This window comes from Garra rufa, chromosome 12 (genome assembly GCF_049309525.1).
Source record: "Garra rufa chromosome 12, GarRuf1.0, whole genome shotgun sequence".
Lineage (NCBI taxonomy): Eukaryota > Metazoa > Chordata > Actinopteri > Cypriniformes > Cyprinidae > Garra > Garra rufa.
In genome coordinates this window covers 39,559,446-39,585,087 of record NC_133372.1, presented here as the reverse complement: position 1 = coordinate 39,585,087, position 25,642 = coordinate 39,559,446, and the positions used below count along the sequence as shown (strand labels likewise).

Below are 25,642 nucleotides of genomic sequence, written 5' to 3'. Positions count from 1 at the left end.
TATCCCAGTGTGTATTTCACGCCAGTCCAGAAGGAAGCGCTCTATTTCGTTTTCAAATGACGTATAATAAACGCGCCGGTCGGTGTTCTCGTACGTGTTCTGTAAACAGTCGTTTTCTGGATTAAAGAAATCGTTTCTTTTTTTCAATGGACGAAGAATACTACAGCAATGTTGGAGAATGGGAGGGACAAGACGGCAACATGGTAGTTTACTAAAATCACACCAAAGTCACCAAGACCATTAAATTAATCTGATTTAACGTTACTAGCTACAATTTTGATATCAGACATTGCTATGAATTTCATTTACCTTTACAAAAAGTACTGTCTCACACTCTTATAATGTATTATTTATATGAAACTCCGAAGTAGTTAGCAAAGCAGTAAACGTGCAAAATCCTTGACTGTACAAAATGGAAAAAAGCATGCAATTACTATGGTGCCATGTCTAAAAACCTTCGCTATGAATGCTGTCCTAGATATTCATAAGCACACGACATTATTTCAGATTATAAATGATCGTATTTTAATAACGAGAGTTGATATGGTGGGTGGAAATATGCACAAAAATATCATGCCTCTGATTTGCCACTAAAATATATTGCTTGACCCCTCGTTCGCCAGGTGAAAAAAGTGCACTTCCATAATGTACTTAAAGTGCTCTATTTTCGCGCACTACTGTGTATTTAATATATTAAAAAGTATATTTACATAAGATAATCTTAATATTTACATAAGATAATCTTAAGAACATCTAAGTGTACTCGACTGTGCTACTTTGGGAAGACATAAATATGAACTAAAATGTGCTTTTAACACTTTATCTGTAAAATATAAAATGTATTTAGTTACCACTTGTAGTACAATTGAAACCATCTTTCATACACGTTTAAATATACTCATCATACATAGAAAATACACTTATAAATTATTTAAAATATAAGAATAATATCTAATGAATGTATACAAAATGTATTTATAATATTACCCAACCATTTTATAGATTAAACAATTCATTAAAAATGAGACATTCAAGTACTTTTTGCTAAAAGTATACTTACTTTTAACCCTTGTGCGTTAAAAAGAAAAGTTACACATTGGTGCAAAATAGACAAAAATGTCCTTGTCCAAAAACTGTCATGAAAATATGATTATTTAATATGTAGATTTTTTAACCAGCATCTGTTCTATCCATAGATGCCAAACATTCATTCATTTTCAGAATTGTAACCTTTTAAATGCTGGTTTGTTTGCATAATGCCACAGGTGTTTTTTATGAAAAAATGAAAAATAGTAATTTCTATATACTAAATGCTGAGCAGAATTTTTTTCTTTGCTTATTAGATTCTTGGGTGTGTGAAGAACAGCAACATTAATTTTGAGGCATTTATATTTTTATGTAGTGTTAGATTTAAAAAAAAAATGTATATGCCAAATTTGAAAAAATGGCACAATCTAGTAAAAAATGGTAAAAATGTGAAATGTTAAGCCTTGCCGATAGAACGAATGCCTATTAGCAAATATTGCATCATTTTATAGTCAAATGGCCCTGGGTTTAAAAAATTGCCATTTTAATGGGTTTCAATGTGGACATTTTTGTCCTTAAGGTCCTGAGTGTGAGTATTTTTTGTGTGGAGGGTAAAATTGAATTTTTGAAGGAAATGAGGGTGAAATATTAATTTCAATAAAAATAAACACCTGAGCCAAAATGTATGCAGTTGGCATTAACAGGCACACTTAAAACAAAAAAAAACTTAAATGGACAAAAATGTCCATAAGGTCACACAAGGGTTAAATTGTGAATTTTTGGTACACGTTCTAAAATAACACCTATTATATAGTCATTTCATGAAGCTGTTGTTTTTTATCATTAATAAATTCAATGCAGCACAGATATTGTATGTAATGTAGAAAACAAAACAGTATCTTTCATTAAAAACACACCACACAAGTCCAAACGGACCATTAGTAATAAATTATTTCTACTGTATTTTTCGTATATGTAAAAAAAATCCAGTAAAATTTCATGTAAAGCAATCGTTTAAGCAATGCAATTATAAAACACTTCTGGTTTATATTATCTAACTACACTTAAAATCAATTTAAGGATTAGCACAGTGAAAATGTACTTATAACTATTAAATTACTAATTTATTTAAAATAAAATCAATTTAATGTAAACTTAGGATAAGTATATAAAAGTGTATTAACATTCTACTATTTTTTAAATCATTCAAAGCACACTTGTAAGAAATGTACAGTCCAGGGATGGAAATTAACTTTTTTGTCCACAGGCCAGTGTGTCTGGTGGAGTTCAAAATCCACCAGCCACTAAATGTTTTTACCAGCCACTTTATGTTTTTAACCGACAATGTGTAGCTGCGAATGTGAAAATTAATACTACAAGATCTACTATACTTGAGCAGTTTATTTAATCTCAAGTCTCAATAAAATACTGACATTTTCACCGAATTTTTCTATCATGATACAGAGCTATCTTCACAACTACACAACTTATAGCCCACATACTATAACAGCCTAGATATTTTATGTAGCCTAATTTGCGCGCATTGGGGAGTCGCTCTCTAAGTGCAGGGTATTTAAGTTGCTTTTGAATGCGCGTGCGCGTTTTACTTTTGGTTTCGTTTTTATAGCGCGAAACTCTCGGCAGCGTAGAGCGTGCATTTTAAAATACAAGAGATTACTTAACAAAACCATTTGAGTGGACACCAACGGGATTTTGAAAAGTGTGTCCCCAGTGGAAATTACGCCCCTGTGTGAGTGGAACTCTGCCGCCGAGTTATCATCTGATGTGAATGAATGCCGCATTGTACAGTGTGTGCCTCCACTAAAAGTGTCCGCCGTCTTCTTCTTCTTCCTCGTGTATTTTAACGGCAGTTCGCAACCAACCTTAAGGTGCATTACCGCCTCACGCCGTCCGGTTGAAGTATGTTATTTTTTATTTACCCGCCACGGTGGCCGGTGGGTGAAGCGAGTTTACCCGCCACAACACAAAATCACCCGCATTTGCCTGGTGGCGGGTGCTAATTTCCATCCCTGGTACAGTCGTGGCCAAAAGTTTTGAGAATTACATAAATATTGGAAATTGGAAAAGTTGCTGCTTAAGTTTTTATAATAGCAATTTGCATATACTCCAGAATGTTATGAAGAGTGATCAGATGAATTGCATAGTCCTTCTTTGCCATGAAAATTAACTTAATCCCGAAAAAAACTTTCCACTGCATTGTTAAGAAGGCTTCAGGGCGTCCAAGAAAGTCCAGCAAGCGCCAGGATCGTCTCCTAAAGAGGATTCAGCTGCGGGATCGGAGTGCCACCAGTGCAGAGCTTGCTCAGGAATGGCAGCAGGCAGGTGTGAGCGCATCTGAACGCACAGTGAGGCCAAGACTTTTGGAAGATGGCCTGGTGTCAAGAAGGGCAGCAAAGAAGCCACTTCTCTCCAAAAAAAGCATCAGGGACAGATTGATCTTCTGCAAAAAGTATGGCGAATGGACTGCTGAGGACTGGGGCAAAGTCATATTCTACGATGAAGCCTCTTTCCAATTGTTCGGGGCATCTGGAAAAAGGCTTGTCTGGAGAAGAAAAGGTGAGCGCTGCCATCAGTCCTGTGTCATGCCAACAGTAAAGCATCCTGAGACCATTCATGTGTGGGGTTGCTTCTCATCCAAGGGAGTGGACTCACTCACAATTTTGCACAAAAACACAGCCATGAATAAAGAATGGTACCAAAACACCCTCCAACAGCAACTTCTTCCAACAATCCAACAACAGTTTGGTGAAGAACAATGCATTTTCCAGCACGATGGAGCACCGTGCCATAAGGCAAAAGTGATAACTAAGTGGCTCGGGGACCAAAACGTTGACATTTTGGGTCCATGGCCTGGAAACTTCCCAGATCTTAATCCCATTGAGAACTTGTGGTCAATCCTCAAGAGGTGGGTGGACAAACAAAAACCCACTAATTCTGACAAACTCCAAGAAGTGATTATGAAAGAATGGGTTGCTATCAGTCAGGATTTGGCCCAGAAGTTGATTGAGAGCATGCCCAGTCGAATTGCAGAGGTCCTGAAAAAGAAGGGCCAACACTGCAAATACTGACTCTTTGCATAAATGTCATGTAATTGTCGATAAAAGCCTTTGAAACGTATGAAGTGCTTGTAATTATATTTCAGTACATCACAGAAACAACTGAAACAAAGATCTAAAAGCAGTTGAGCAGCAAACTTTGTGAAAACTAATATTTGTGTCATTCTCAAAACTTTTGGCCACGACTGTACTTATAAAAATTCCTTTTTGCGGTAGTACGCCTTATTTCAATGTACTAAAAATCAATTTAAATATCAGTGGTATTTAGTATACTTTTTCAATTGCACGGAAGTACTGCTGAAGTAGAAATATACATTTAATTAGTGTATTTGTAGTCTGTAAGTTTTACAATTTTATTTAGCACAAAAAATACAAATGTACTTGCTTGTATTTAAGAATTTTAATGTACGCTTTATTTTTACCTGGGTCTGTTGCTCAAGGAGGATGGATATGGGGATGCTGAGGCTGATGGAAAAGTTCAGGAGGATTGTCTGCAGAAATTCTCCAGCAGAGACTACATCATGGAGCCCACCGTGTTTAACACCCTGAAAACGTAAGACACCCAATTGGAGAGAATGTAATTTCTATAGATAGAAAGGGGAAGATGATTCCTAGCAACTTTGAAATTTGTGTTTGTTTCTCTGCAGGTATTTCCAGGCAGGTGGTTCACCTGAGCATGTCATCCAGCTGCTCTCAGAGAACTATTCCGCTGTTGCACAGACGGTCAACCTACTGGCGGAGTGGCTGATTCAGATGGGTCAGTAAATATGTTGCCTAAATATCCTATATAGGCCATTCTACTTAATTGGTGCAAACCACTGTCCCACAATCAAAAAACGCATTTAAAAAGCATTTAAGAATTCAAATTTTGGATGTTTTCTAAGATCCTTCTATTGTCTATAGAAACCCACAATAATGTTTAAAATATCAGTAAGCTTAATTTATATAAAAATCATCATTTATTGGGTACTTGCAATTGGGAGGAGGCTGTCCCCAAACCATAACCCCTAGATTTCAAATTATATATGTTTATATATATAAGTTGCATAACTTTACATAAACTTTATGTAAAAAAAAAAAAGTGCATTTTTTTATGTCACTACAGAAACAGTGTATGTTTTAGTGTCCATTTGCTGAGACTGATTTTAACTACACCCCTACATTTATGATCAGGAACTATTTATGTGTCCCTCTCTCTCATAGCTACATGATGAGTAGATAGGCCCCATTATTTGTAGGTAAATGTGTTAAAAAACTGTAGTGACAAATAGGAATTTATTAATATTTTTTTAATAGGAACTTTATTTGGGGGAAATAAAGTTTTTAGTATTTTAGTATGTTTTAGTAGTGTTTAGTATGTGGGTTAAAAGTCTGTAATGTGATGTGCTCACTACCAAAACATTATTGTCAGTACTGAAAATGTGCAGTCAAAATGGATGTTTTGTCAAAAAATAATGTATACTAAATTATCAACTAAGATGTTATGATAGTGTTTGGTTCAATGCATATTCAAATTAATGAATCCTTAACTTTGAAATCAGTATGATAAACTTTATGCCTTTTACAAAGAAAATTGGATTCAAAATACAACAAATCACATAAATTACACTTGAAATATTGTTAAAAATGTAATTGTTATGGATTTACCTTAGCAAAATGTATATTTACAATCTAGATAAGCAAAATCTTAATATATATCCTTCTTATTAAATTAGTATTATTACTGTGTTTCAGTAGTGACAAATTTGGGGAGAGGACAAATATTCCAGAACGTTCTGAAAATACAATATGACAATTAACTGCACAATTACTAGAAATGTGTACCTTGGATATTACACAATTTGCATACATACAAAATAGATTTTTTTCAAGATGTTTCCAACTCTGACTTTGTACCAGTTATGTAGAATAGCCCATATAAATGCGTTTATACTTGAATTTTTGCACACTTCATGACTCCCTATATGAATACGGCTGTCAGTTCGCCGGTATTTGAATTAACGGTTAGGTTCACACACAGTTCGGTAACCAGAGTGACAACCGCATTCGATAGCGGTACATTTTAAGGACTCGCAAACGATTTTCGTTAACGGGAACGTACTGGACAACTAATACAATAATTAACTTAACTTATAGTAGAACTAGTTGTCTCTCATGTTGTACAGTGCGAAAGTGTCGCGCGCACGTAACTTGCGTGTTTTGTGTTTTCGTACGTGTGTGGTTTCGGTTAACTGTTACTTACAGAGACGTAGATATCAGTTGTGTGTCATCTGAAGGTTTTAAATCCGGTCAGTTTTCTTCTCCGAAGCCGCTTTAGTACTTTTTTTCCGTCTTCACACGACTCAAATACAGAAATTAAAGCTGCTGTAGATTAATTAACGGACGAACTCGCGTTCTTATTGGACCCAGAGCCACAGAGAAACAACTTTCTCTATGGCTCTGATTGGACCCGTGTCAATCACCATGGTTACATAGCTGCTATTTACGCTAAGGCGCGAAAAAATAAATAAATAAAATAAAAATAAAAACTAAAAGTGTGTGTAAAATTGTATATAAAAACGTAAATGGGACAGTTTGAGAGTCACATCTGTTATAAAAACGCTGTCAACTCTAAACACTGACTTTTGTGTGTTTCACCTTTGCAGGTGTGGAGCCCGCTCAGGTGCAGGAGCGTGTGGAAAATCATTTAAAGAGCCTCTTGATCAAACACTTTGACCCTCAGAAAGCAGATTCTATTTTCACTGTTGAGGGAGAGGTGAGGGTTTTTTAATTTAAAAGTGAAGTACACTCACTGCCATTCAAAAGTTTGGGATCAGTAAGATTTTTAATGTTTTTTTTTTTTTTTTTTAAGTTTCTTATGCTGGTCAAATCTGTGTCTATTTGATCAAAAATGCAGAAAAAAATATATTTTTTTAAATATTAATAAAATATAATTTAATTATGTGAAGCAAAGCTGAATTTTCAGCATTATTACTCTAGTGTCACATGGTCCTTAAATAATTCTAATGCTGATTTTTTAATCAATGTTGGAAACAGCTGTGCTCCTCAATATTTTTGGGGAGCTGTGATACTTTGCTCAGGATTCTTTGTCAAATAAAAAGTTTAAAAAGAACAGCATCTATTTAAAACAGTGTTACAATATACACTACTAGTCAAAAGTTTGGGTTCAGTAATTTTTTTAAAAGAAATTAATACTTTTATTCAGCAAGGATGTGCTTAATGGATAAAAAGTGATAGTAAAGATTTCTATTGTTAGACTTATATTTTGAATAAATGCTGTTTTTTTTAAACCTTTTATTCATCAAAGAATCAAAGAAAAAAGTTTCTGAAAAAAGCAAAACAGTTTCAACACTGATTATAAACCTGCATATTAGAATGATTTCTGAAGGATCATGTGACACTACAGACTGATGAAAATTGAGTGTTGCATCACAGAAATAAATTAGATTTTAAAGTAAATAAAAATAGAAAAATATTAGAATTTGCAATAATATTTCACAATATTACTGTTTTTTTTTCAATATTTTTGATCAAATAAACAGCCTTGATGAGCATAAGAGACTCCATTAAGAAACATTAAAAATCTGACTGATCACAACTTTTAAAATGGCAGATTATTTCAATAAATTATACATTTTCTATAAAGTGCAATTGTTTATTTTTCATAATTATTGCATTTTTACCTTCATTTGATTGATTAGCATTTTTTTTTTTTTTTTTAATTTACTAAGTAGTTACTAATATTTTTTTTCTTTTTACTTAATTATTTAATTTTATTTATAATAATTCAATTTGTGTTGCAAATATATTGTAGAGACCGCAGCCTGTTAGAGTCTTTTATTAGTTCTTTCTAAAGTCAATAGTCAGGAGTAGTTATTTGACAATAAAGTATATTTATCTATTTTGTAAATGCATGTTATAGATCCTATTGTGAATGTTTTGTCCATGTGCTTAATTTTGTAAATTCTTTTTTTTTTTTATCTTTAACGTCTTTAATCTGTCATGATTTTTGCATCTCAAATACCAAAATTTTCCATTTTCCATTTTTTAATAATCTATTACACTTGGATCACAGTACAAAAGAAAAGGTATTTCAGTTCTTTCGGTTTGACTTTGTTTATAAGGCTAATGAGCTTAATGTTCATCTCTGTTCAGACACCAGCATGGCTGGAGCAGATGATAGCACACACAACATGGAGAGATCTGTTCTACAAACTGGCTGAGGCTCATCCAGACTGCCTGATGCTCAACTTCACTGTCAAGGTAGCCAAAATTGGGCTGAAGTCAGTCAAAGATGTTCATATTGCTGAAATGAGTTTATGTAGTGCTAAAACATGTTGCCTGTAGTTAATTTCAGATGCAGGATACCAAGGAGAGATCACAAGCGTGTCCACAGCCTGTCAACAGTTAGAGGTTTTCTCCAGAGTCCTGCGAACCTCTCTCGCCACACTGCTGGATGGAGGAGAACAGAACCTGGAGAAAAATCTCCCTGAGTTTGCTGTGAGCATCGCAGATACTTTTTAAGGTCTCTGTGGTTGTATTTTTATAATCAGATCTCATTCTTGTCTGTGTTTTGAGCAGAAGATGGTGTGTCATGGAGAGCACACATACTTGTTCGCTCAGGCCATGATGTCCATCCTCTCTCAGGAGGAGCAGGGCGGCTCAGCAATGCGACGAATTGGACAAGAAGTACAGAAATACGCCCATGAGAGGTGCTTTTGTGTAACACTGAGTAGTTTGATCTACCTTATTGATATGATAATTAATAATAATAATCATGTTATTGATTTGTTCGCTGTGTTTAGGGGACATGATGCCAGTCAGATCACATTAGCGTTGGGCACAGCTGCTGCATATCCGCGCGCATGCCAGGCTCTTGGTGCCATGCTTTCCAAAGGGGCTCTGAACCCAGCCGACATCACAGTCCTGTTCAAGATGTTCAGTAGCATGGATCCACCTCCTGTAGAGCTGGTCAGAATCTACATTTTATGTATCTGCATTTAGCCAACAATTTGAAGGGATAGTTCACACAAAAATGCAAATTCTGTCTTTAAAGTGCCCCTATTATGCCTTTTCAAATATGATATTTCATGTAGTGTGTCATGTAGCTGTATGTGAACATAAACTATCTGCAAAGTTGTGACGCCGACAGTGCACTATAAATTAAGTTTTTGTCTAACAAAAAAAAGAGTCGGCTCACATTCGCCTAAACGGGTCGTCAGCAATTCGAATCTTTTTTCTGTAACGGCCACACGTCACGAGCTACACATTTGCGTAATGTCCGCCCACGTTCAATTTCGCAAACAACTTGCCCGCCCACAAACAGTAGGCCTACCATTTTCACGTGGATTAACGTTACATCATGTCAAGAAGACGCCCTGCGCTGTGAGAGTGAATTTGTTTTATATGCCCTTCCGAAAGATGAAACTACCAAGAATGAGTGGTTAACATTAATTTTTTCAACACCTCAGCAGTCCAATGCCAATCTTGTGTTGTGTTCGCGTCATTTTACTGATGACTGTTTTTCCAATCTTGGGGAGTAACGTTACAACGCGAGATTCACCAAACGCTTGGTTTTAAAAAATGGATCAGTGCCCAGTTTATTTGGACCGGCTTGCTCCTCTGAACTTCTACCTGTAAGTATGATTAATAATTAATGATTGTATTTTCTAGCGATCGTTCAAAATATGTCTTTGTGTACGTTATGGTGTGTAACAACCCCGCACATGTCTTGGTAAGCGGCTAACTTGCGTTTCTGTAGTTCTGTTGTTCAGCTGTGAGTGCAATGTAGTCTAAAAATTGTGATTGATGCAGCTTGACTGTCTGTCTGCCTTATTAGTTTAAGTAATGATAATGATAAACGATGGCTTAACGCAGTGTTATGGGTTGTACGTTACAGTGTTGAAGTTCACAACGTAGAGGTGTGCCCGGTTCGCTTACAAAAGCAAATTGCAAGCGCTTTCCACAGTTATAATATGACACCCACTGAGAAACGTCCTGCTCCAGTCGTGCTTGCAAAACAGTTTCTTGTCGATGTGCCACTTCAACCGTTTCATCGTCAGACTCCGGCTCGAATTGATAGGGTAAAATCGAGGCTATCTTTTCTATGCATTAACAAGTCTCCACAGCTGTCATTCAGTTATGCCAATGGGCGTTTCGTTTTGCGCTGAAGCGGTAGACCAATCCAAAAGGACTGCACCATCTGACCAATCACAGCAGTGAGGGCTCACTGAAAGGAGGGGTTTAGAGAGACTGATTCTTCGAACTGCTTCACACGAGTCGTTTACGAATCATTTAGAAACGGGGTAAAATTAAATCTAATTTTTGAGAAAACTAAAGTGTTTTTTGAACTTGCATACATGTAAACCTGTTTTAAGAGACTATTACAACAATATTAACTACCTTAAACATGGCATAATAGGGGCACTTTAATTCCTCACCCTCATGACCCGTAAGACCTTTTAGAATACAAATTAAAGTATTTTTGAATAAATCCGAAATGAAAAAAATTGTGTTTTCAAAGATGAACAAAGGTCTTACGAGTTTGGAATGACATGAGGGTGAGGAATTAATGACAGAATTTGCATTTTTGGGTGAACTGTCCCTTTAATCCAAAGCGACATAAGCAATTTGTTACAAAATTGTTCATTGACAATAATATTCGTAGCATACAATTGCAAGTTTAAAAGACAGCTTTATCAGGAAGGAAACTAATGCAAAAGAGAAATGCAGAGAAGAAATACTTAAACATAAATACACAATGGGTTATGAAAATATGCTCTATTTGTAATGTTTTTAGCTTGAAGAATGTAAGAATCTCTGCTGAAGATTTATTCGCCTTCAGGCTATCCAAGATATGAGTTGATTTGTTCATTGGAACAGATTTGGAAAAATGTATCATTGCATCAGTTGCTCACAAATGGATCCTCTGTAGTGAATAGTGAACGGGTGCCGTCAGAAGGAGAGTCCAAACAGCTGATAAAAACATCACAGTAATCCACACCACTCCAGTCCACCATTTAATGTCTTGTGAAGTAAAAAGCTGCATGTTTGTAAGAAACAAATCCAATTTTAAGGCATTAAAAGGCACTAAATTCCTCCAACTATGTTCCAAAGAAGAAACAAACTCATGTACATCTTGTATGTATTTTGTAAATTTTCTTTTTTGGTGAATTATTCTTTTAACAAATACCTATAGAAAACTGTATTGACTAAACTGATGTTAACTAAACACTCCTTTCTCCATGTAGATCCGAGTTCCTGCCTTTTTGGATCTGTTCATGCTGTCGCTATTTAAACCCGGAGCTAAAATTAACCAGGACCACAAACACAAATACATCCACATTTTAGCATATGCTGCTAGTGTTGTGGAAACATGGAAAAAGGTGTGTATTAAAACACGCACTTAACACATGCGGTGCAATAAAATACGTATTTCTCAGAAATCTCATGTATTTTATATTACATGAAATATTATTTATTTCTAGAACAAGCGTGTGAATATAAATAAGGATGAGCTGAAGTCGACCTCAAAGGCCATTGAGACGGTTCATAATCTCTGCTGCAATGAGAACAAGGGAGCTACAGAGTTAGTAGCAGAGCTCAGCACGTTATACCAGTGCATAAGGTATGAACCAACACATTTATATATTTTTCAGTGAATAGAAAGTTCAAAAGAACAGCAGTTATTTGAAATATGAATCTTTTGTTACATTATAAATGTCTTTATAGTTGCTTTTGAACAATTTAATGCATCCATGATGAACACAACAATTAATGTGTTTTTGAAAACCTTACTGACCTTTTGAATAGTAGCGTCTTGTAAGATTATACATTTGGTATCTCTGGATTTCTATGGCAGGTTTCCAGTGGTAGCAATGGGAGTACTGAAGTGGGTCGACTGGACGGTGTCTGAACCTCGTTACTTCCAGCTACAGACAGACCACACTCCTGTCCATCTAGCACTGCTGGATGAGGTCAACTTAACCTCTATGTTACTCTATTATATTTGAATTTAAAGGGATAGTTCACTCAAAAATTAAAATTCTGTCATTAATAATGATGCCGTTCCAAACCCGTAAGATCTTTGTTCATCTTTGGAACACAAATTTAAGATATTTTCGATGAAATCCGAGCGCTTTCTGACCCTGCATAGACAGCAACAAAACTACCAAGTTCGAAGCTCATAAAGGTAGTAAGGACATTGTTAAAATAGTCCATAGGTGTCTCAGTCATAATTTTACGAAGCTACAAGAATACTTTTTGTGTGCATAGAAAACAAAAATAGTGACTTTATTCAATAATTTCTTCTCTCCCGGGACAGTCTGCCGCCATTATTAAAGGGGTCATCGGATGCCCATTTTCCACAAGTTCATATGATTCTTTAGGGTCTTAATGAAAAGTCTCTAATACACTTTGGTTAAAAATTCTCAATAGTAGTGTAAAAAAACACCCTTTTACCTTGTCAAAATCAGCTCTGCAAAACATCAGCTCATTTTATCGCATGGGCCCTTTAAATGCAAATGAGCTAAATGACTACTGCTGTGTTCATTATTACATCCAACAACAGAACACCTCAATCGCTCAATTGGAGACATTCTTGTCTGCACCTGAGTCGACACAATGGTGATCGGAGTTGGACTGTTTCAGCTCGGTGAGGGTGGGTCTAAGGTAAGGATGCTAATGTCAATCAACTATCGTGGGAGCGGCTTCTGTCTGTGTGTCGTCACACCGATGAGAAGCTGAGAATGACCTGATTTTAAAAAGGGGATATTATTTTTAAAGATTAAAAAAATACCACTGGGTGGATTTTTTTTATCATTGTAGGGTGGTTGTGTACACAAACTGCCAACACACATTAATGTTCAAAGAACATGTAAGTTAGTTTTGCATCCGATGACCCCTTTAAGGTTAACTATAGGCTAATGTTACATGGACTGCTTTAACAACATCCTTACTGCGTTTCTGTACCTTGACCGTGGTAGGCCCCATGCTGTCTATGGAGGGTCAGAAAATTCTCGGATTTCATAATTTTTGGAATGACATAAGGGTAATTAATGACAGAATTTTCATTTTTGGGTGAACTTTCCCTTTAAACCGGTCACTACCCAAACCATTATGAAGATACTGATTTTCCATAGTTTAAGAATAAACATTTGTCTTATTTCTCAGATCAGCACGTGCCATCAGCTTCTTCATCCTCAGGTGTTACAGTTGCTCATCAAACTGTTTGAAACAGAGCACTCACAGCTCGATGTCATGGAGCAGGTTCGTAAGACTGCAAAATCGGTGTGCTAAATTCTAAATTCTGACTATTATTATATATTATCTCTTTCTTTTTTTCAGTTGGAGCTCAAGAAGACTTTACTGGACCGTATGGTTCACCTGTTGAGTCGAGGTTATGTTCTTCCAGTGGTCAGCTACATCCGCAAATGTCTTGAGAAACTCAACACAGACATTTCACTCATCAGATACTTTGTTACAGAGGTGAGGCTCAGAAGATGGATTTCTTTATAGATGACGTCAGTATCATTATTGAGCCTGTGGTTGGTTTTCTTGTGCCCATTTCATTTCGGACAGGTACTAGATGTGATAACACCTCCATATACCTCAGACTTCGTCCAGCTGTTTTTGCCCATCTTAGAAAACGACAGCATAGCAGGAACAATCCGTACTGAGGGAGAACATGACCCTGTAGCTGAGTTCATTGGTGAGTCTTTTTATAAAATTGAAACATGCTTGATGAGATTAGAAAAGTATGTGTGTGTTTTTTTTCTCTAAAGGGGGGCATAATTTTATCTAGAATAACCATGACTTATGAAGCACATAAATGCAACTTAGATTTATACTTGTAGTACTTTGTTAATAAATCTTTAATTTAATATTGCAGCTCACTGCAAATCCAACTTCATCATGATGAACTAACATTCAAAATTAGTGGGACGTTTAATCAACTCGCAGGACCGGAGCACTCTTCATGGACAGACAGCCAATTTCAGTGTACATAACTGTTGCATTGACCTTTTCAAAGAAAATATTGACTTGAATGCTGAACTTTGAAAGCGTGTTTTTGAGGTCAAAACTTGTAGAGCCTTTTTTGCTTTGAAACAATTTGTGATGTTAGTTTTCCCTTTTGTATATTGTAATCATTTTTATTAAACATGATTGTACTAAGTTTATAAGTGTCATCCTTTCAAAATTCACAGTGTATATGATGAGGTCAAAAGTTTACATATACCTTGGAGAATCTGCAAAATGTTCATTGTTACCAAAATTAGAGGGATTATACAAAATGCATGTCAATTTTTTAGTTAGTACTGACCTGAATAAAATATTTAAAATAAAAGATGTTTACATATAGTCCACAAGAGAAAATAAATGTTGAATTTATAAAAATGGGCCTGTTTAAGTTTACATACACTTGATTCTTAATACTGTGTTGTTAACTGAATGATTTTTTATTTATTTATTTTTATTGATAGGACGACCAAGGGACAACTGAACAGTTAAAACTGCACGCTGTTCTTCAGAAAAGTCCTTTAGGTCCCACAAATTCTTTGGTTTTTCTGCATTTTTGTGTATTTAAATCTTTTCCAACAATGACTGTATGATTTTGAGATCCACCTTTTCACACTGAGGACAACTGAAGGACTCATATGCAACTATTACAGAAGGTTCAAACACTCACTGATGCTCCAGAAGGAAACACAATGCATTAAGAGCCAGGGGGTGATAACTTTTGAACAGAATGGTGATGTGTAAATTTATCTAAGTTTGCCTAAACATGATATTTTTTTTATTTAGTACTGCCCTTCAGAAGCTACTTGTTTTCAAGTTAAATGTTTTCCAGAAGATAAAATAAGTTCAATTTGCCCTTATCTTCAAATTCAATGCATTGTTAATTCCATCTAAAGCATTAGTGAGCTTTTTGAACCTTCTGTAATAGTTGCATATGAGTCCCTAAGTTGTCCTCAGTGTTAAAAGATGGACCTTAAACTGTTAAGGACAAACATGAACTCAAAAAAGGGACTCATGAACTAAAAAAAAAAAACAGTTGTGGATCATTAAGGTAGTAACACAGTATTAAGACTCAAGTGTACATAAACTTTTGAACAGGGTTATTTTTATAAATTCAACTTATTTTCTCTTGTGGAGTATATGTAAATGTCTCACGTGAAATATTTTATTCAGGTCAGTACTGAATAAACAAATAACATGCATTTCATATGATCCCTCTTATTTTGGTAAAATAATTAACATTTTGCAGATTCTGCAAGGTGTATGTAAACTTTTGACCTCAACTGTATACTGTTGACATGTTTTGGAGGTTTAGGGTTCAGTAAAGTAGAGGCCAATTTAATTCAATGCAAATGAATATGTTGCACTGAGAGGCAGCTTTACTGCTGTATATGTTTCTTCAAAACATTTCCAAACTAACTTCAAATGACTAAGGGTGATTGCAACTTGAGGTTCTAATCTGCTGAAGGCTTTATCCACAGCTAGAACTGAATACAAAGACACATTTTAGACACATTGTTACGCTCAGTTTAAACTAAATGTAAGCAATTTAGCAAAAATACCCACAATAAAATGATAAAAAGTAGAACTTGATAAGACTTGTATTGCAGAGTGTGATTGAAAACAGTGCATTGATTAGACCGATCTATGGCTGCAAGTGTTGACATGGTTTGGCAGATGCATTAAAAGCTAAATTAAAAAGAGAAGCAAACGATGTACTTCTGCTTTTAACACAACATAGCAAACCCCAAAACCTTTTCAGCACACAAGGTCATTAGATGACCATTTGGCCCAAGTTTGGTTCATTTAAAACATCCTAAAAATGAGAAATGTCCTAGTATAAAAAACAATGGTGGACTAATTTTCCCTTTTAGTTCATTAAGTAGTGTAGAAAACCCATTAAAAAGTGGCCTACAAATGCAGAATTACAGAAACGAATCTGTACAATATTTGATAAGAAAACATTCCTGAGATTAAAAACAATTAAAACCAAACCTCTGCAACTGATCTTAGGCAGCATCAAAAATAATTTTTGGTAAATCTAAGACAGCGTTTTCTCTGCGAAGAATATCACAGCCATCTACAGGTAGTTTTTGGGTAGGATGGGGTCTCCATACATGCAGTCATCTTCAATGGCAAGGTTGTACTGGTTCCCAGTGCCGCCCTTGTATGCGCTGGTGACTATTCTGAGCCAGCCTTTCTCTCCCTAAATAACAAAAGACCAGAACATACATTAAACACATTCAACAAGGGCTACTCTAGTGTAACTTTTTGGTTTTTCATGCTTACCCATGGCTCTCCCCAAGAATTACGGACGACCCAGTACTCCACTCCACTCTCGTCAACACCCCAACCGGCTACAGATACGATGTGGTTTATAAAGGGATCCTGTACATACTCAGAGTACAAACCACCTGTGTACGCATCCAGCTTGTCTGTTGCCATGATCCCACAACTAAAAGCAATAGAGTCCAAGTTAAAACCATGGTTCAATAGAGTGGTGGAACTATGACGTCACTTTGTAGGCTGATCGGCTGCTAGCATCACACTGGTCCCCTCGACAAGAAGGCAATAGGATTTTTCCATAGGCTTTTGGATTATTGCAAAAAATAAGCTGAGTTCAACCATAGTTCATGAAACTTACAGGTTTTGTCCATCAAGGTAATACTCACAAAATAATATAACTTGTATGATTTTTCAAGCCTTAAAGGATAACTGTTGCCAAAATGCAACCTGGGCTTTTTTTTTTAACTGTAAACGAGACAAACTTATATCTAAAAGGATAATTACGACAAACGAGCCGTTTTTGAGATTGTGATTTCGTTTTGTGGTCAGTGGCCGGTGAATGGGAGTACTAGGGGCATACATTTGAGCGCATCAAAATCAATATTTTTACAACACTAAGAAGGCTCGACACACCATGAAACTTTGCTCGAAGTATCGCCTGGGTCTCTACACATGAACTCGAGCATTGAGAACATTGTGTACACAGAGTTTACTAAAAAGTAAAGTTTTGAACAACTCACTTTCACTGTTTGAGTTTCCGCTTGCGGCCGTCTTGCCAGTCAAGAAGTGTCGATCTCCGAATGCGAATGAATGGACTCCATAGGATGAAATATTAGGCTTATATGAGGCTCTTTTTACAACTAGAAGTTTAATATTGTTTTTCACTTGCGACAAAACAACGAATTAGCCGTGCATTTATATGGAAATATTAGGAGCTATCCATCCTCGCATTCGGAGATCGACACCTCTTGACTGGCAAGACAGCCGCGAGCGAAAACCCAAACAGTGAAAGTGAGTTGTACAAAAACTTTCTTTTTAATAAACTGTGTGTACACGAACAATGTTCTCAATGCTCGAGTTCATGTGTAGAGACCCAGGCGATACTTCGAGCAAAGTGTCATGGTGTGTCGAGCCTTCTTAGTGTTGTAAAAATATCGATTTTGATGCGCCCCTAGTACTCCCATTCACCGGCCATTGACCACAAAACTAAATCACGGTCAATCTCAAAAACGGGTCGTTTGTCGTAATTATGTTTTTAGATAGAAGTTGTTTACAGTAAAAAAAACAGCCCAGGTTGCATTTTGGCAACAGTTATCCTTTAATACAAACGGCAGAATTAAAAAGCTAATCTTAGGCTACAAACTACATCAGTCACTCGCCTTGAACGTCACCACCACCATATTTCCAACAACCTTTTTCAAACTTATTTTCAGAAACATGTTCAGTATAAAAGATTTACTCTGTTGATGAATTTTATTCCATGTTGCATGAACCTTTTCATTTAAAACTGGAATAAATAAAAAACTAGAGCCAAAAAAACTGAAATGAAACAATAATATCAAACAGTAAAGAATGAATAAGTGAAATAATCATAACTAAATCACATATGAAAGCACCTATTTCTGTACATTTCGAAACAAGCTCCATTAAAAGTCAGTAAATCCTTAATATGGATATTTAAGGTAGTATTCAATAAAAATATAGTGTATGAAATTATTATAAAACGGTTAGTTCCATTCCTCAATTCTGATTGGTCAGCAGCTGTGTCGTATTCATGATACGGCACTGCTATGACCGCTTCACTCAACGGTTTTGTGTATCATTGAACCCCCTTAGCAACCACCCTTAGCAACGTAAACACAGCTGCAGCAGTTAGGGACTACTTTTTACAGCGGAAGGCAGTTAATGATTTTACTTTATGAAAACGCACAACTTAATATATATTTTTGATTTTAATATTTTATTGTGTGGTAACCGTTTTATAAAAGCAATAAGGTACTTGAGGCCGTGCTGTATCGTGAATAAATCACGGCTGAATGGCGTTGTTAGGCTTCAATAAGGCCTCTCGTACCTTATTGCTTAATTACATAACAGAAGAGTGAGCAAGTTTTTGATTATAGTAAGATGTAGTATTTTTTTAGTAAATAAAGTACCACGTTTCATTTTGTTAGAGTGCTTACACAAAATGTTATTTTATCCTTGCTTCCAGAAAATCCTCAATCTTTCTGCTTTCTAACAGCTTCATGTGGCCATAAACGTTTAATTTTAACGTGACTTCAAGCACTACGCAGCAGGAAAGTTTCACCGCAACCTTGTAAAGCCGGTAAATGTGGTGTTTATAAGGAATAATGGTAGTATGAATTTATCTCATGGTATGAACCCAGAGTCTCCACTGGTTACATCAGTATTAAAACGAGAATCTTCCATACAAAACTATTGGTTGCATTTCAGGGCAAAGCAAAAAAAAAAAAAATTGTCGAACGAAAATATAAAATATGGGGAACTAACTTAGCTTGGTTTTTCTGCAATTAATTGTACTACAAATTATACTACATTTAAAAAAATACTATAACATTGATAAACTGTTCTGCGTCTCCGACAGCACCTGTAGTCCCATTTAGCATGTGTTTTATGTCCTACAATAAAACGTGAAAGTATCTTGAGCTTCTGTTAACCACGGACCTTATTTAAGGTATTTAACCAAAATCCCACTCAAAAAACCCACTGACTTTGGGGCAATGGAACCAGAAGTGCTAAACTGCTAACTCGCTTATGGGTTTTTGCCTACAAAGTGACGTCAAAGTTCCTCCACTCTATTACAAGACCTGATCTTACATCCATAACCAAGCAGTTTGTATACCTGATGGGTCCTCCAGAATAGATCTCAGCTTTCATCTTGTCCAGCCCGCTGACTGAGCCGAAGTCTCCGACTTTCCAGAGAGTGAAGTTCTTTACTACATTACACACGCCGAAGGTTGTGCAGGTTCCACACTGATTGAAGTAGTTACAGTCTGAAAAAAAAAAAACAGAAATACAAAATAATGCAATACAATTTCAAGCATTCAAGCAAACTACCAGATGCTTCTTTAAACTATTTTCTTACCCTGATCTTTGGCTTGATAGTTGTTGCAGGTTTCATCAGGAATGCCTTTATCGTGTGCATATGACCAAACACCAGAATGATCTCCACCATGGCAGGAACCTGCATCGCCACAGTCAATCACGTTCTGGACAGAGAGATAGGCCGACGGCCATGCTGCTTTCCGCTTGATGTTGATACGATCTAAAAGAACAAAAATAAGCTACACAGGCTGACAAGAAAAGAGGAACTTTACCATTTATTTTCTTTTACAACATTGTCAGTAATAAGGACATGATTCACCTTTAGAAAATTTAAATAATCACAGTTAAGCAGTTAAATTAAGACGTACATGAGTGGTTTTATTTTTGAATCATTTTTTATTTCATGCAATTTTGAGATAAAAAAAAAGAAAAAAAAAAAGAGTAAAAATATACAATATTTTTTAAATTAAGTAGTAGGGAAAAAGGTGCTTCAGCATTACAAAATATTGATTATCAACATCAAGTGGTCAAATAAAAATTAATATTTTCTGAAGGTAATCATTTATTAACTGATAAAAGTCAACTGGCCAAATTAAAATTTATGAGTGGTCTTAATTTTGAATATTTATGCATACAATTTTGACATCAAAAAAAGTCAAAAATGTATTTTATTTTTAAATTAAGTATTAAGAAAAAAGAGGTGCTTCAATTAATTCTATTTATTTATTTAAAAATATTAAAATTATTAAGTGTTATAAAAAAAAAGGTTGATTGTCAAGAAAATTATTTGAGTATTTTGAGTTAATTGAGTTAAAGGATAACTATTGCCAAAATGCAACCTGGGCTGTTTTTTTACTATAAACGAGACAAGCTTATATCTAAAAGCATAATTACGACAAACGAGCCGTTTTTGAGATTGACCGTGATTTCGTTTTGTGGTCAATGGCCGGTGAATGGGAATACTAGGGGCATAACTTTGAGCGCATCAAAATCGATATTTTTACAACACTAAGAAGGCTCGACACACCATGAAACTTTGCTCGAAGTATCGCCTGGGTCTCTACACATGAACTCGAGCATTGAGAACATTGTTTGTGTACACAGAGTTTACTAAAAAGAAAGGTTTTGAACAACTCACTTTCACTGTTTGAGTTTCCGCTCGCAGCCGTCTTGCCAGTCAAGAGGTGTCGATCTCCGAATGCGAATGAATGGACTCCATAGGACGAAATATTAGGCTTATACGAGGCTCTTTTTACAACTAGAAGGTTAATATTGTTTTTCACTTGCGACAAAACAACGAATTAGCCGTGCATTTATATGGAAATATGCTTTAGGAGCTGTCCATCTTTACTTTCCTCGCATTCGGAGATCGACACTTCTTGACTGGCAAGACGGCCGCGAGCGGAAACCCAAACAGTGAAAGTGAGTTGTACAAAACCTTTCTTTTTAGTAAACTCTGTGTACATAAACAATGTTCTCAAAGCTCGAGTTCATGTGTAGAGACCCAGGCGATACTTCGAGCAAAGTGTCATGGTGTGTCGAGCCTTCTTAGTGTTGTAAAAATATAGATTTTGATGCACCCCTAGTACTCCCATTCACCGGCCATTGACCACAAAACTAAATCACGGTCAATCTCAAAAACGGCTCGTTTGTCGTAAAAAAAACAGCCCAGGTTGCATTTTGGCAATAGTTATCCTTTAAATTAAGTATTAAGAATAAAAGAGGTGTTTCACCTTCAGAAAATATTAACATCAAGTGGTCAAATAAAAAAAAAAAAGATTAGTTTTATTTTTAATTAGTTAATTTATTTTTAATTAATTTTATTTAGTTATTGCAATTCATTCATTTATTTTTATTGCAATTTTGACTAAATAACATTTTATATTAAGTGTTCAAAAAAAAGAGGTACTACACCTTCATAAATTAATATCAAGGTAAAAAAAATAAACTTCAGTGTTTTTTATAATTTCATTTATTGAGCTTTATTTTATTATATTTATTTATATATGAATCTAACAAATTATGTAACACCATTAAACGATTTAAAAGATGCAGTCAACAAGGTCTTATTAAATTAGATGCATTTAAAACTACCTATTATTTATGATACTGTGGGTTAATTTAATATGTAATAATACTGTAAAAGATCATCTAACATAAACATTTGTCAGTAAGAAGAAGTGGCAAGTTCACTGATATGTTAAGGTGGCTGGTCTCAAACATGTACAAACTTGCAGATCAGGAAAACACCTGCACATCAGATGATAGTCAGGTGGTACATAAATCTCGTGGTACAAAAATAATGACTTACACGTCATTATTGCATAAAACAGATCTAGGCCATAGCATTTTTAATGATTAAACAACCATGTTAGTCATAAAAGGCTAAAACAGGGCTGTCTTCAGTGTCTTCAATTACTCACCCTCATGTGAATGCCATGATTATTTCCCCCCCATGGAACAGAGAGATATTTACCAGAAATGTATGGGGGGAAAAAACAGCCAGGACATTTGGCTTAATATTTCCTTTTGTGATTCACACACAAACCAAAAAAAAAAAAAAAAGGAATAAGAAAAAAAAAACTGGTTGAACTGTGTGGTTTTATTTTTCATTTGCGTTTCACCTTCAGAAAATATTGATTAACAAGCTCAAGTGGTTATATTAAAATGATTTGAGTGTTTTAAGTTTTTAATAATTTATGCAACTTTGACAGTCAAAAATATATAATATTTTTAAATTGTTAGGGAAAAAAAATATTATCAAAAAAAATATATATGAGTGGTTTTATTTTTAATTAATGAATTGTATTTATTTAATTATTTATTTATTATGCATAAAATTTTTTAAAACACTCAAATCATTTTTAATTTAACCACTTGACCTTGTTAATCAATATTTTCTAATATTATATATTTTTAACTCTTTTGATGTCAAAATTGCATTAATAAATAAATAAAATTAATGAAAAATAAAACCACTCTGTTCAACAAGTTTTTTTTTTTCCTTATGCCCTTTTTTGGTTTGTGTGTGACTCTCAAGGAAATATTAAGCATTTTCCATACATTTCTGGTAAATAAACTGGTTGAAGTACCCTACATTTTTACCAATATTTTCCCTCACCTGCCAAAGCACTAGTACTTCCATGCGCCCAGCAGGAGCCGCAGTATTGTGGTATGTGTTGGTTGCGTGTGGTGCTGACATAGTTGACGCCGTTGATGTTTCTCCAGTCCCATGCTTTGGGGAGCTCTTTTAAATTCAAAGATTCATAAGGACGTGGTCCAGTCCTGAAGAACACAAGAAAAAGTTATTCAACCATCTGCGTACACTGTTCAGCCACAAATCTAGTTCTCTCTTCACTGACCACAAAAACACGAAAAGGCATTCACAGCAAGCAGCAAGAGGCCATAAAGGAAACTCCAGCAAATAACCCATGCACAGGCCATCTGTTCTTCAGTTAACAACCAAAAATGGGAAATGGGAAACCTTGAGGGCATGACAAATGTAATAATAAATGAAGCAGGTGTCAAACGGTCTCATGATGGCTACCTTTTCACCACTCTGCTGTGTTTTTCTCTTAATAATTTCATGTGCCGAATTGCCATGACGTGACTCGCCTGCAATACACTGGGCGACAATGGAGCCAAAAAATTAAAATGAGACGACCAAATAATGGGGAAAAATGACTCATGCATTACACTGGAAATCGAAAGTCAAATTGAGTGAATTGCATTGTGGGATACAATATGCTGTGCTCAATACTTTGCATTTTGGCAAATTAGTTCAAAGCAGAAAATTCACATATTTATATATAACTTAAATAATAAAACTAACGTTATTCCACACATAGCCCGTATAAGTCAGCCATATAAGAAGTCTCTTCCGCTCACCAAGCCTAGATTTATTTGATCCGAAGTACATCAAAAACAGTCAAATTTTTTAATATTTTTACTATTTAAAATAACTGTTTTCTATTTGAAAATATTTTAAATGTAATTTACTGATCTGTTCAAGAAACATTATTATTATTATCAATATATAAAACAGTTGAGTAGATTTTTTCAAGATATCTGAAATAAAGCTTTTGTATACACTACTATTCAAAACCTTGGAGTCAGTAAATTTTTGGGAGGGAAAGAAATGACAGAAATCAATCATTTTATCTATTAAGGATGCTTTAAATTGATCAAAAGTGATTATAAAGACATTTATAATGTTACAAAAGTGTTTTATTTCAGATAAATGCTGTTCTTCTGAACTTTCTATTAATCTAAGAAAGCAAAAAAAAATATCTACTCCGCTGTTTTTAACATAATAAAATGTTTTTTGAGTAGCAAATCATATTACAATGATTTCTGAAGGATCATGTGACTGGAGTAATGATGCTAAAAATTTGATTTGAAATCACAGGAATAAATTACATTTTAAAATATATTCAAATATAAAAACGCTTATTTTAAATAGTAAAAATATTTAAAAATTGTACTTTTTTGCTGTACCTTATATCAAATAAATGCAAGCTTGGTGAACAGAAGAGACGCTAACTGGCGATTAACAGGAAATACAGTAGCATACAGAACAGTACAGGAAATAACTACAAAATATTATTTGCATATTTCTCAGCATGATATCAACATTTATTTTGCTTGTAAAGTTAAACCCAGAAGAGAAAAGAACCATTCCTTACTTTCATTTTATCTCTTTTAGGTTGGTTAAGTAAGATTAAAACCTACTAGTAAAAACTCAACGTGGCTAACGTTACATAAACAGTATTTTTAGCCTCAAGAGTGTGTACTACACCCAAAACTGCTGTCTGGGTAGACTCACTAGATTTGAGACACAGCCCTAGGGTCGCACTTCAAGCACACTTCGGCAAAACATATAATATTTATGTATAATTTAAGTTTTATGAAGATTAGAAAAAAATATCATACTTGACTCCTTGTAGGTTTCTCCTCGGTTGGGGTTTGTAGCAGGGCTCATTTTCATTAAAAAACCGTCCGGCGAAAACACCAGACAGCGTAAACAGATAAAATATCAGAAGGCGAGCCATGTTGAATCTCAGGCGGTCATATGATCATCACACGAGCCTGCACTGCGGTTTTATTCTTCGTGGCTGCATGGAGGCGTGGAGAAAACATCGAAACTAACTCTCTTATTGGCCATCTTACAAGAAAATAGGTTATGTTTGGCAGACGCTTTCTGGCCCAGAAATAACTGACAGTACATTATCGGCGAAACCGGGGCTAGTTGTCACACGGAAGTGCTTACAAACTTACCTTAGGAAAGTCCAACTGCATAAGTGCTCGTTATAATGTACTTCAGCGTCAGTACCCTGCTGAAAAAAACAGCTAAAACCAGCCTAGGCTGGTTGGCTGGTATTAGCTGGTTTAAGCTGGAAGTAGCTGGTTTTAGCTGGTCTCCCAGCCTGGCCAGGCTGGTTTTAGCTGGTGGTTTTCCAGCCTGACCAGCTAAGACCAGCCTGGCCAGGCTGGAAAAATGGCCAAAACCCCTCTAAAACCAGCCTGGCGACCAGCTATGACCAGCTAAAACCAGGCTGGTTGACCAGCTAAAACCAGCCAACCAGCCTAGGCTGGTTTTAGCTGTTTTTTTCACCAGGGATAAACAGCTAATAGTAAATAGTAATTTCCCATTGTGGCAATTTACCCCATAGAATGGGAAAATAACAAGGGCTTGTGGCAAAAAATGCCACGAAAATGAACTAAAATGGCCAATAAATTCAAGACAAAGGGGTAAAATGCCTCTGCACAATTAAACAATGTATTATGGATGTCATGATTAAAGAGCAGATCATATGGCTTTTTAAAAACATCTTTTTTGCAGTTTGTGAAGTAGCCATCCTGCAATGTAAACAGTCTGCAAAGTTGTTCATCAAAAAAGTGCATGATAAAGATATTGTCTCTCAAAAGAAAGCATGGACTCTGAGCCGTCTTAAAGGATTAGTTCACTTTCAGAACAAAAAATTACAGAAAATTTACTCACCCCTTGTCATCCAAGATGTTCATGTCTTTCTTTCTTTCTTCAATCGATAAGAAATTACGTTTCTTGAGGAAAACATTTCAGGATTTCTCTCCACATAATGGACTTCTGAACTTCCAAAATGCAGTTAAATGCAGATTAAAAGGGCTCTAAACTATTCCAGCTGAGGAAGAAG

At 35.4% G+C, this 25,642-nt stretch overlaps 2 protein-coding genes across 2 annotated transcripts; one reads left to right on the top strand and one right to left on the bottom strand.

Annotated features, from left to right (window-relative positions):
• Positions 1–68: 68 nt before the first annotated feature.
• nelfcd (negative elongation factor complex member C/D) lies at positions 69–14,277 on the top strand. Its single transcript, XM_073851411.1, has 15 exons — positions 69–203; positions 4,544–4,656; positions 4,751–4,860; positions 6,749–6,858; positions 8,259–8,366; positions 8,451–8,603; positions 8,685–8,815; positions 8,909–9,074; positions 11,354–11,488; positions 11,591–11,730; positions 11,965–12,079; positions 13,275–13,370; positions 13,449–13,589; positions 13,683–13,812; positions 13,993–14,277. Exons 1-15 carry the CDS (start codon positions 147–149, stop codon positions 14,025–14,027), a joined length of 1,740 nt encoding a protein of 579 aa, XP_073707512.1. The 5' UTR covers positions 69–146; the 3' UTR covers positions 14,028–14,277.
• A 1,426-nt stretch (positions 14,278–15,703) lies between these two features.
• ctsz (cathepsin Z) lies at positions 15,704–24,560 on the bottom strand. Its single transcript, XM_073851412.1, has 6 exons — positions 24,402–24,560; positions 22,591–22,754; positions 19,510–19,689; positions 19,267–19,417; positions 16,410–16,575; positions 15,704–16,326 (listed from the first exon to the last, which is right to left on the bottom strand). Exons 1-6 carry the CDS (start codon positions 24,518–24,520, stop codon positions 16,201–16,203), a joined length of 906 nt encoding a protein of 301 aa, XP_073707513.1. The 5' UTR covers positions 24,521–24,560; the 3' UTR covers positions 15,704–16,200.
• Between the last annotated feature and the right edge of the window lie 1,082 nt (positions 24,561–25,642).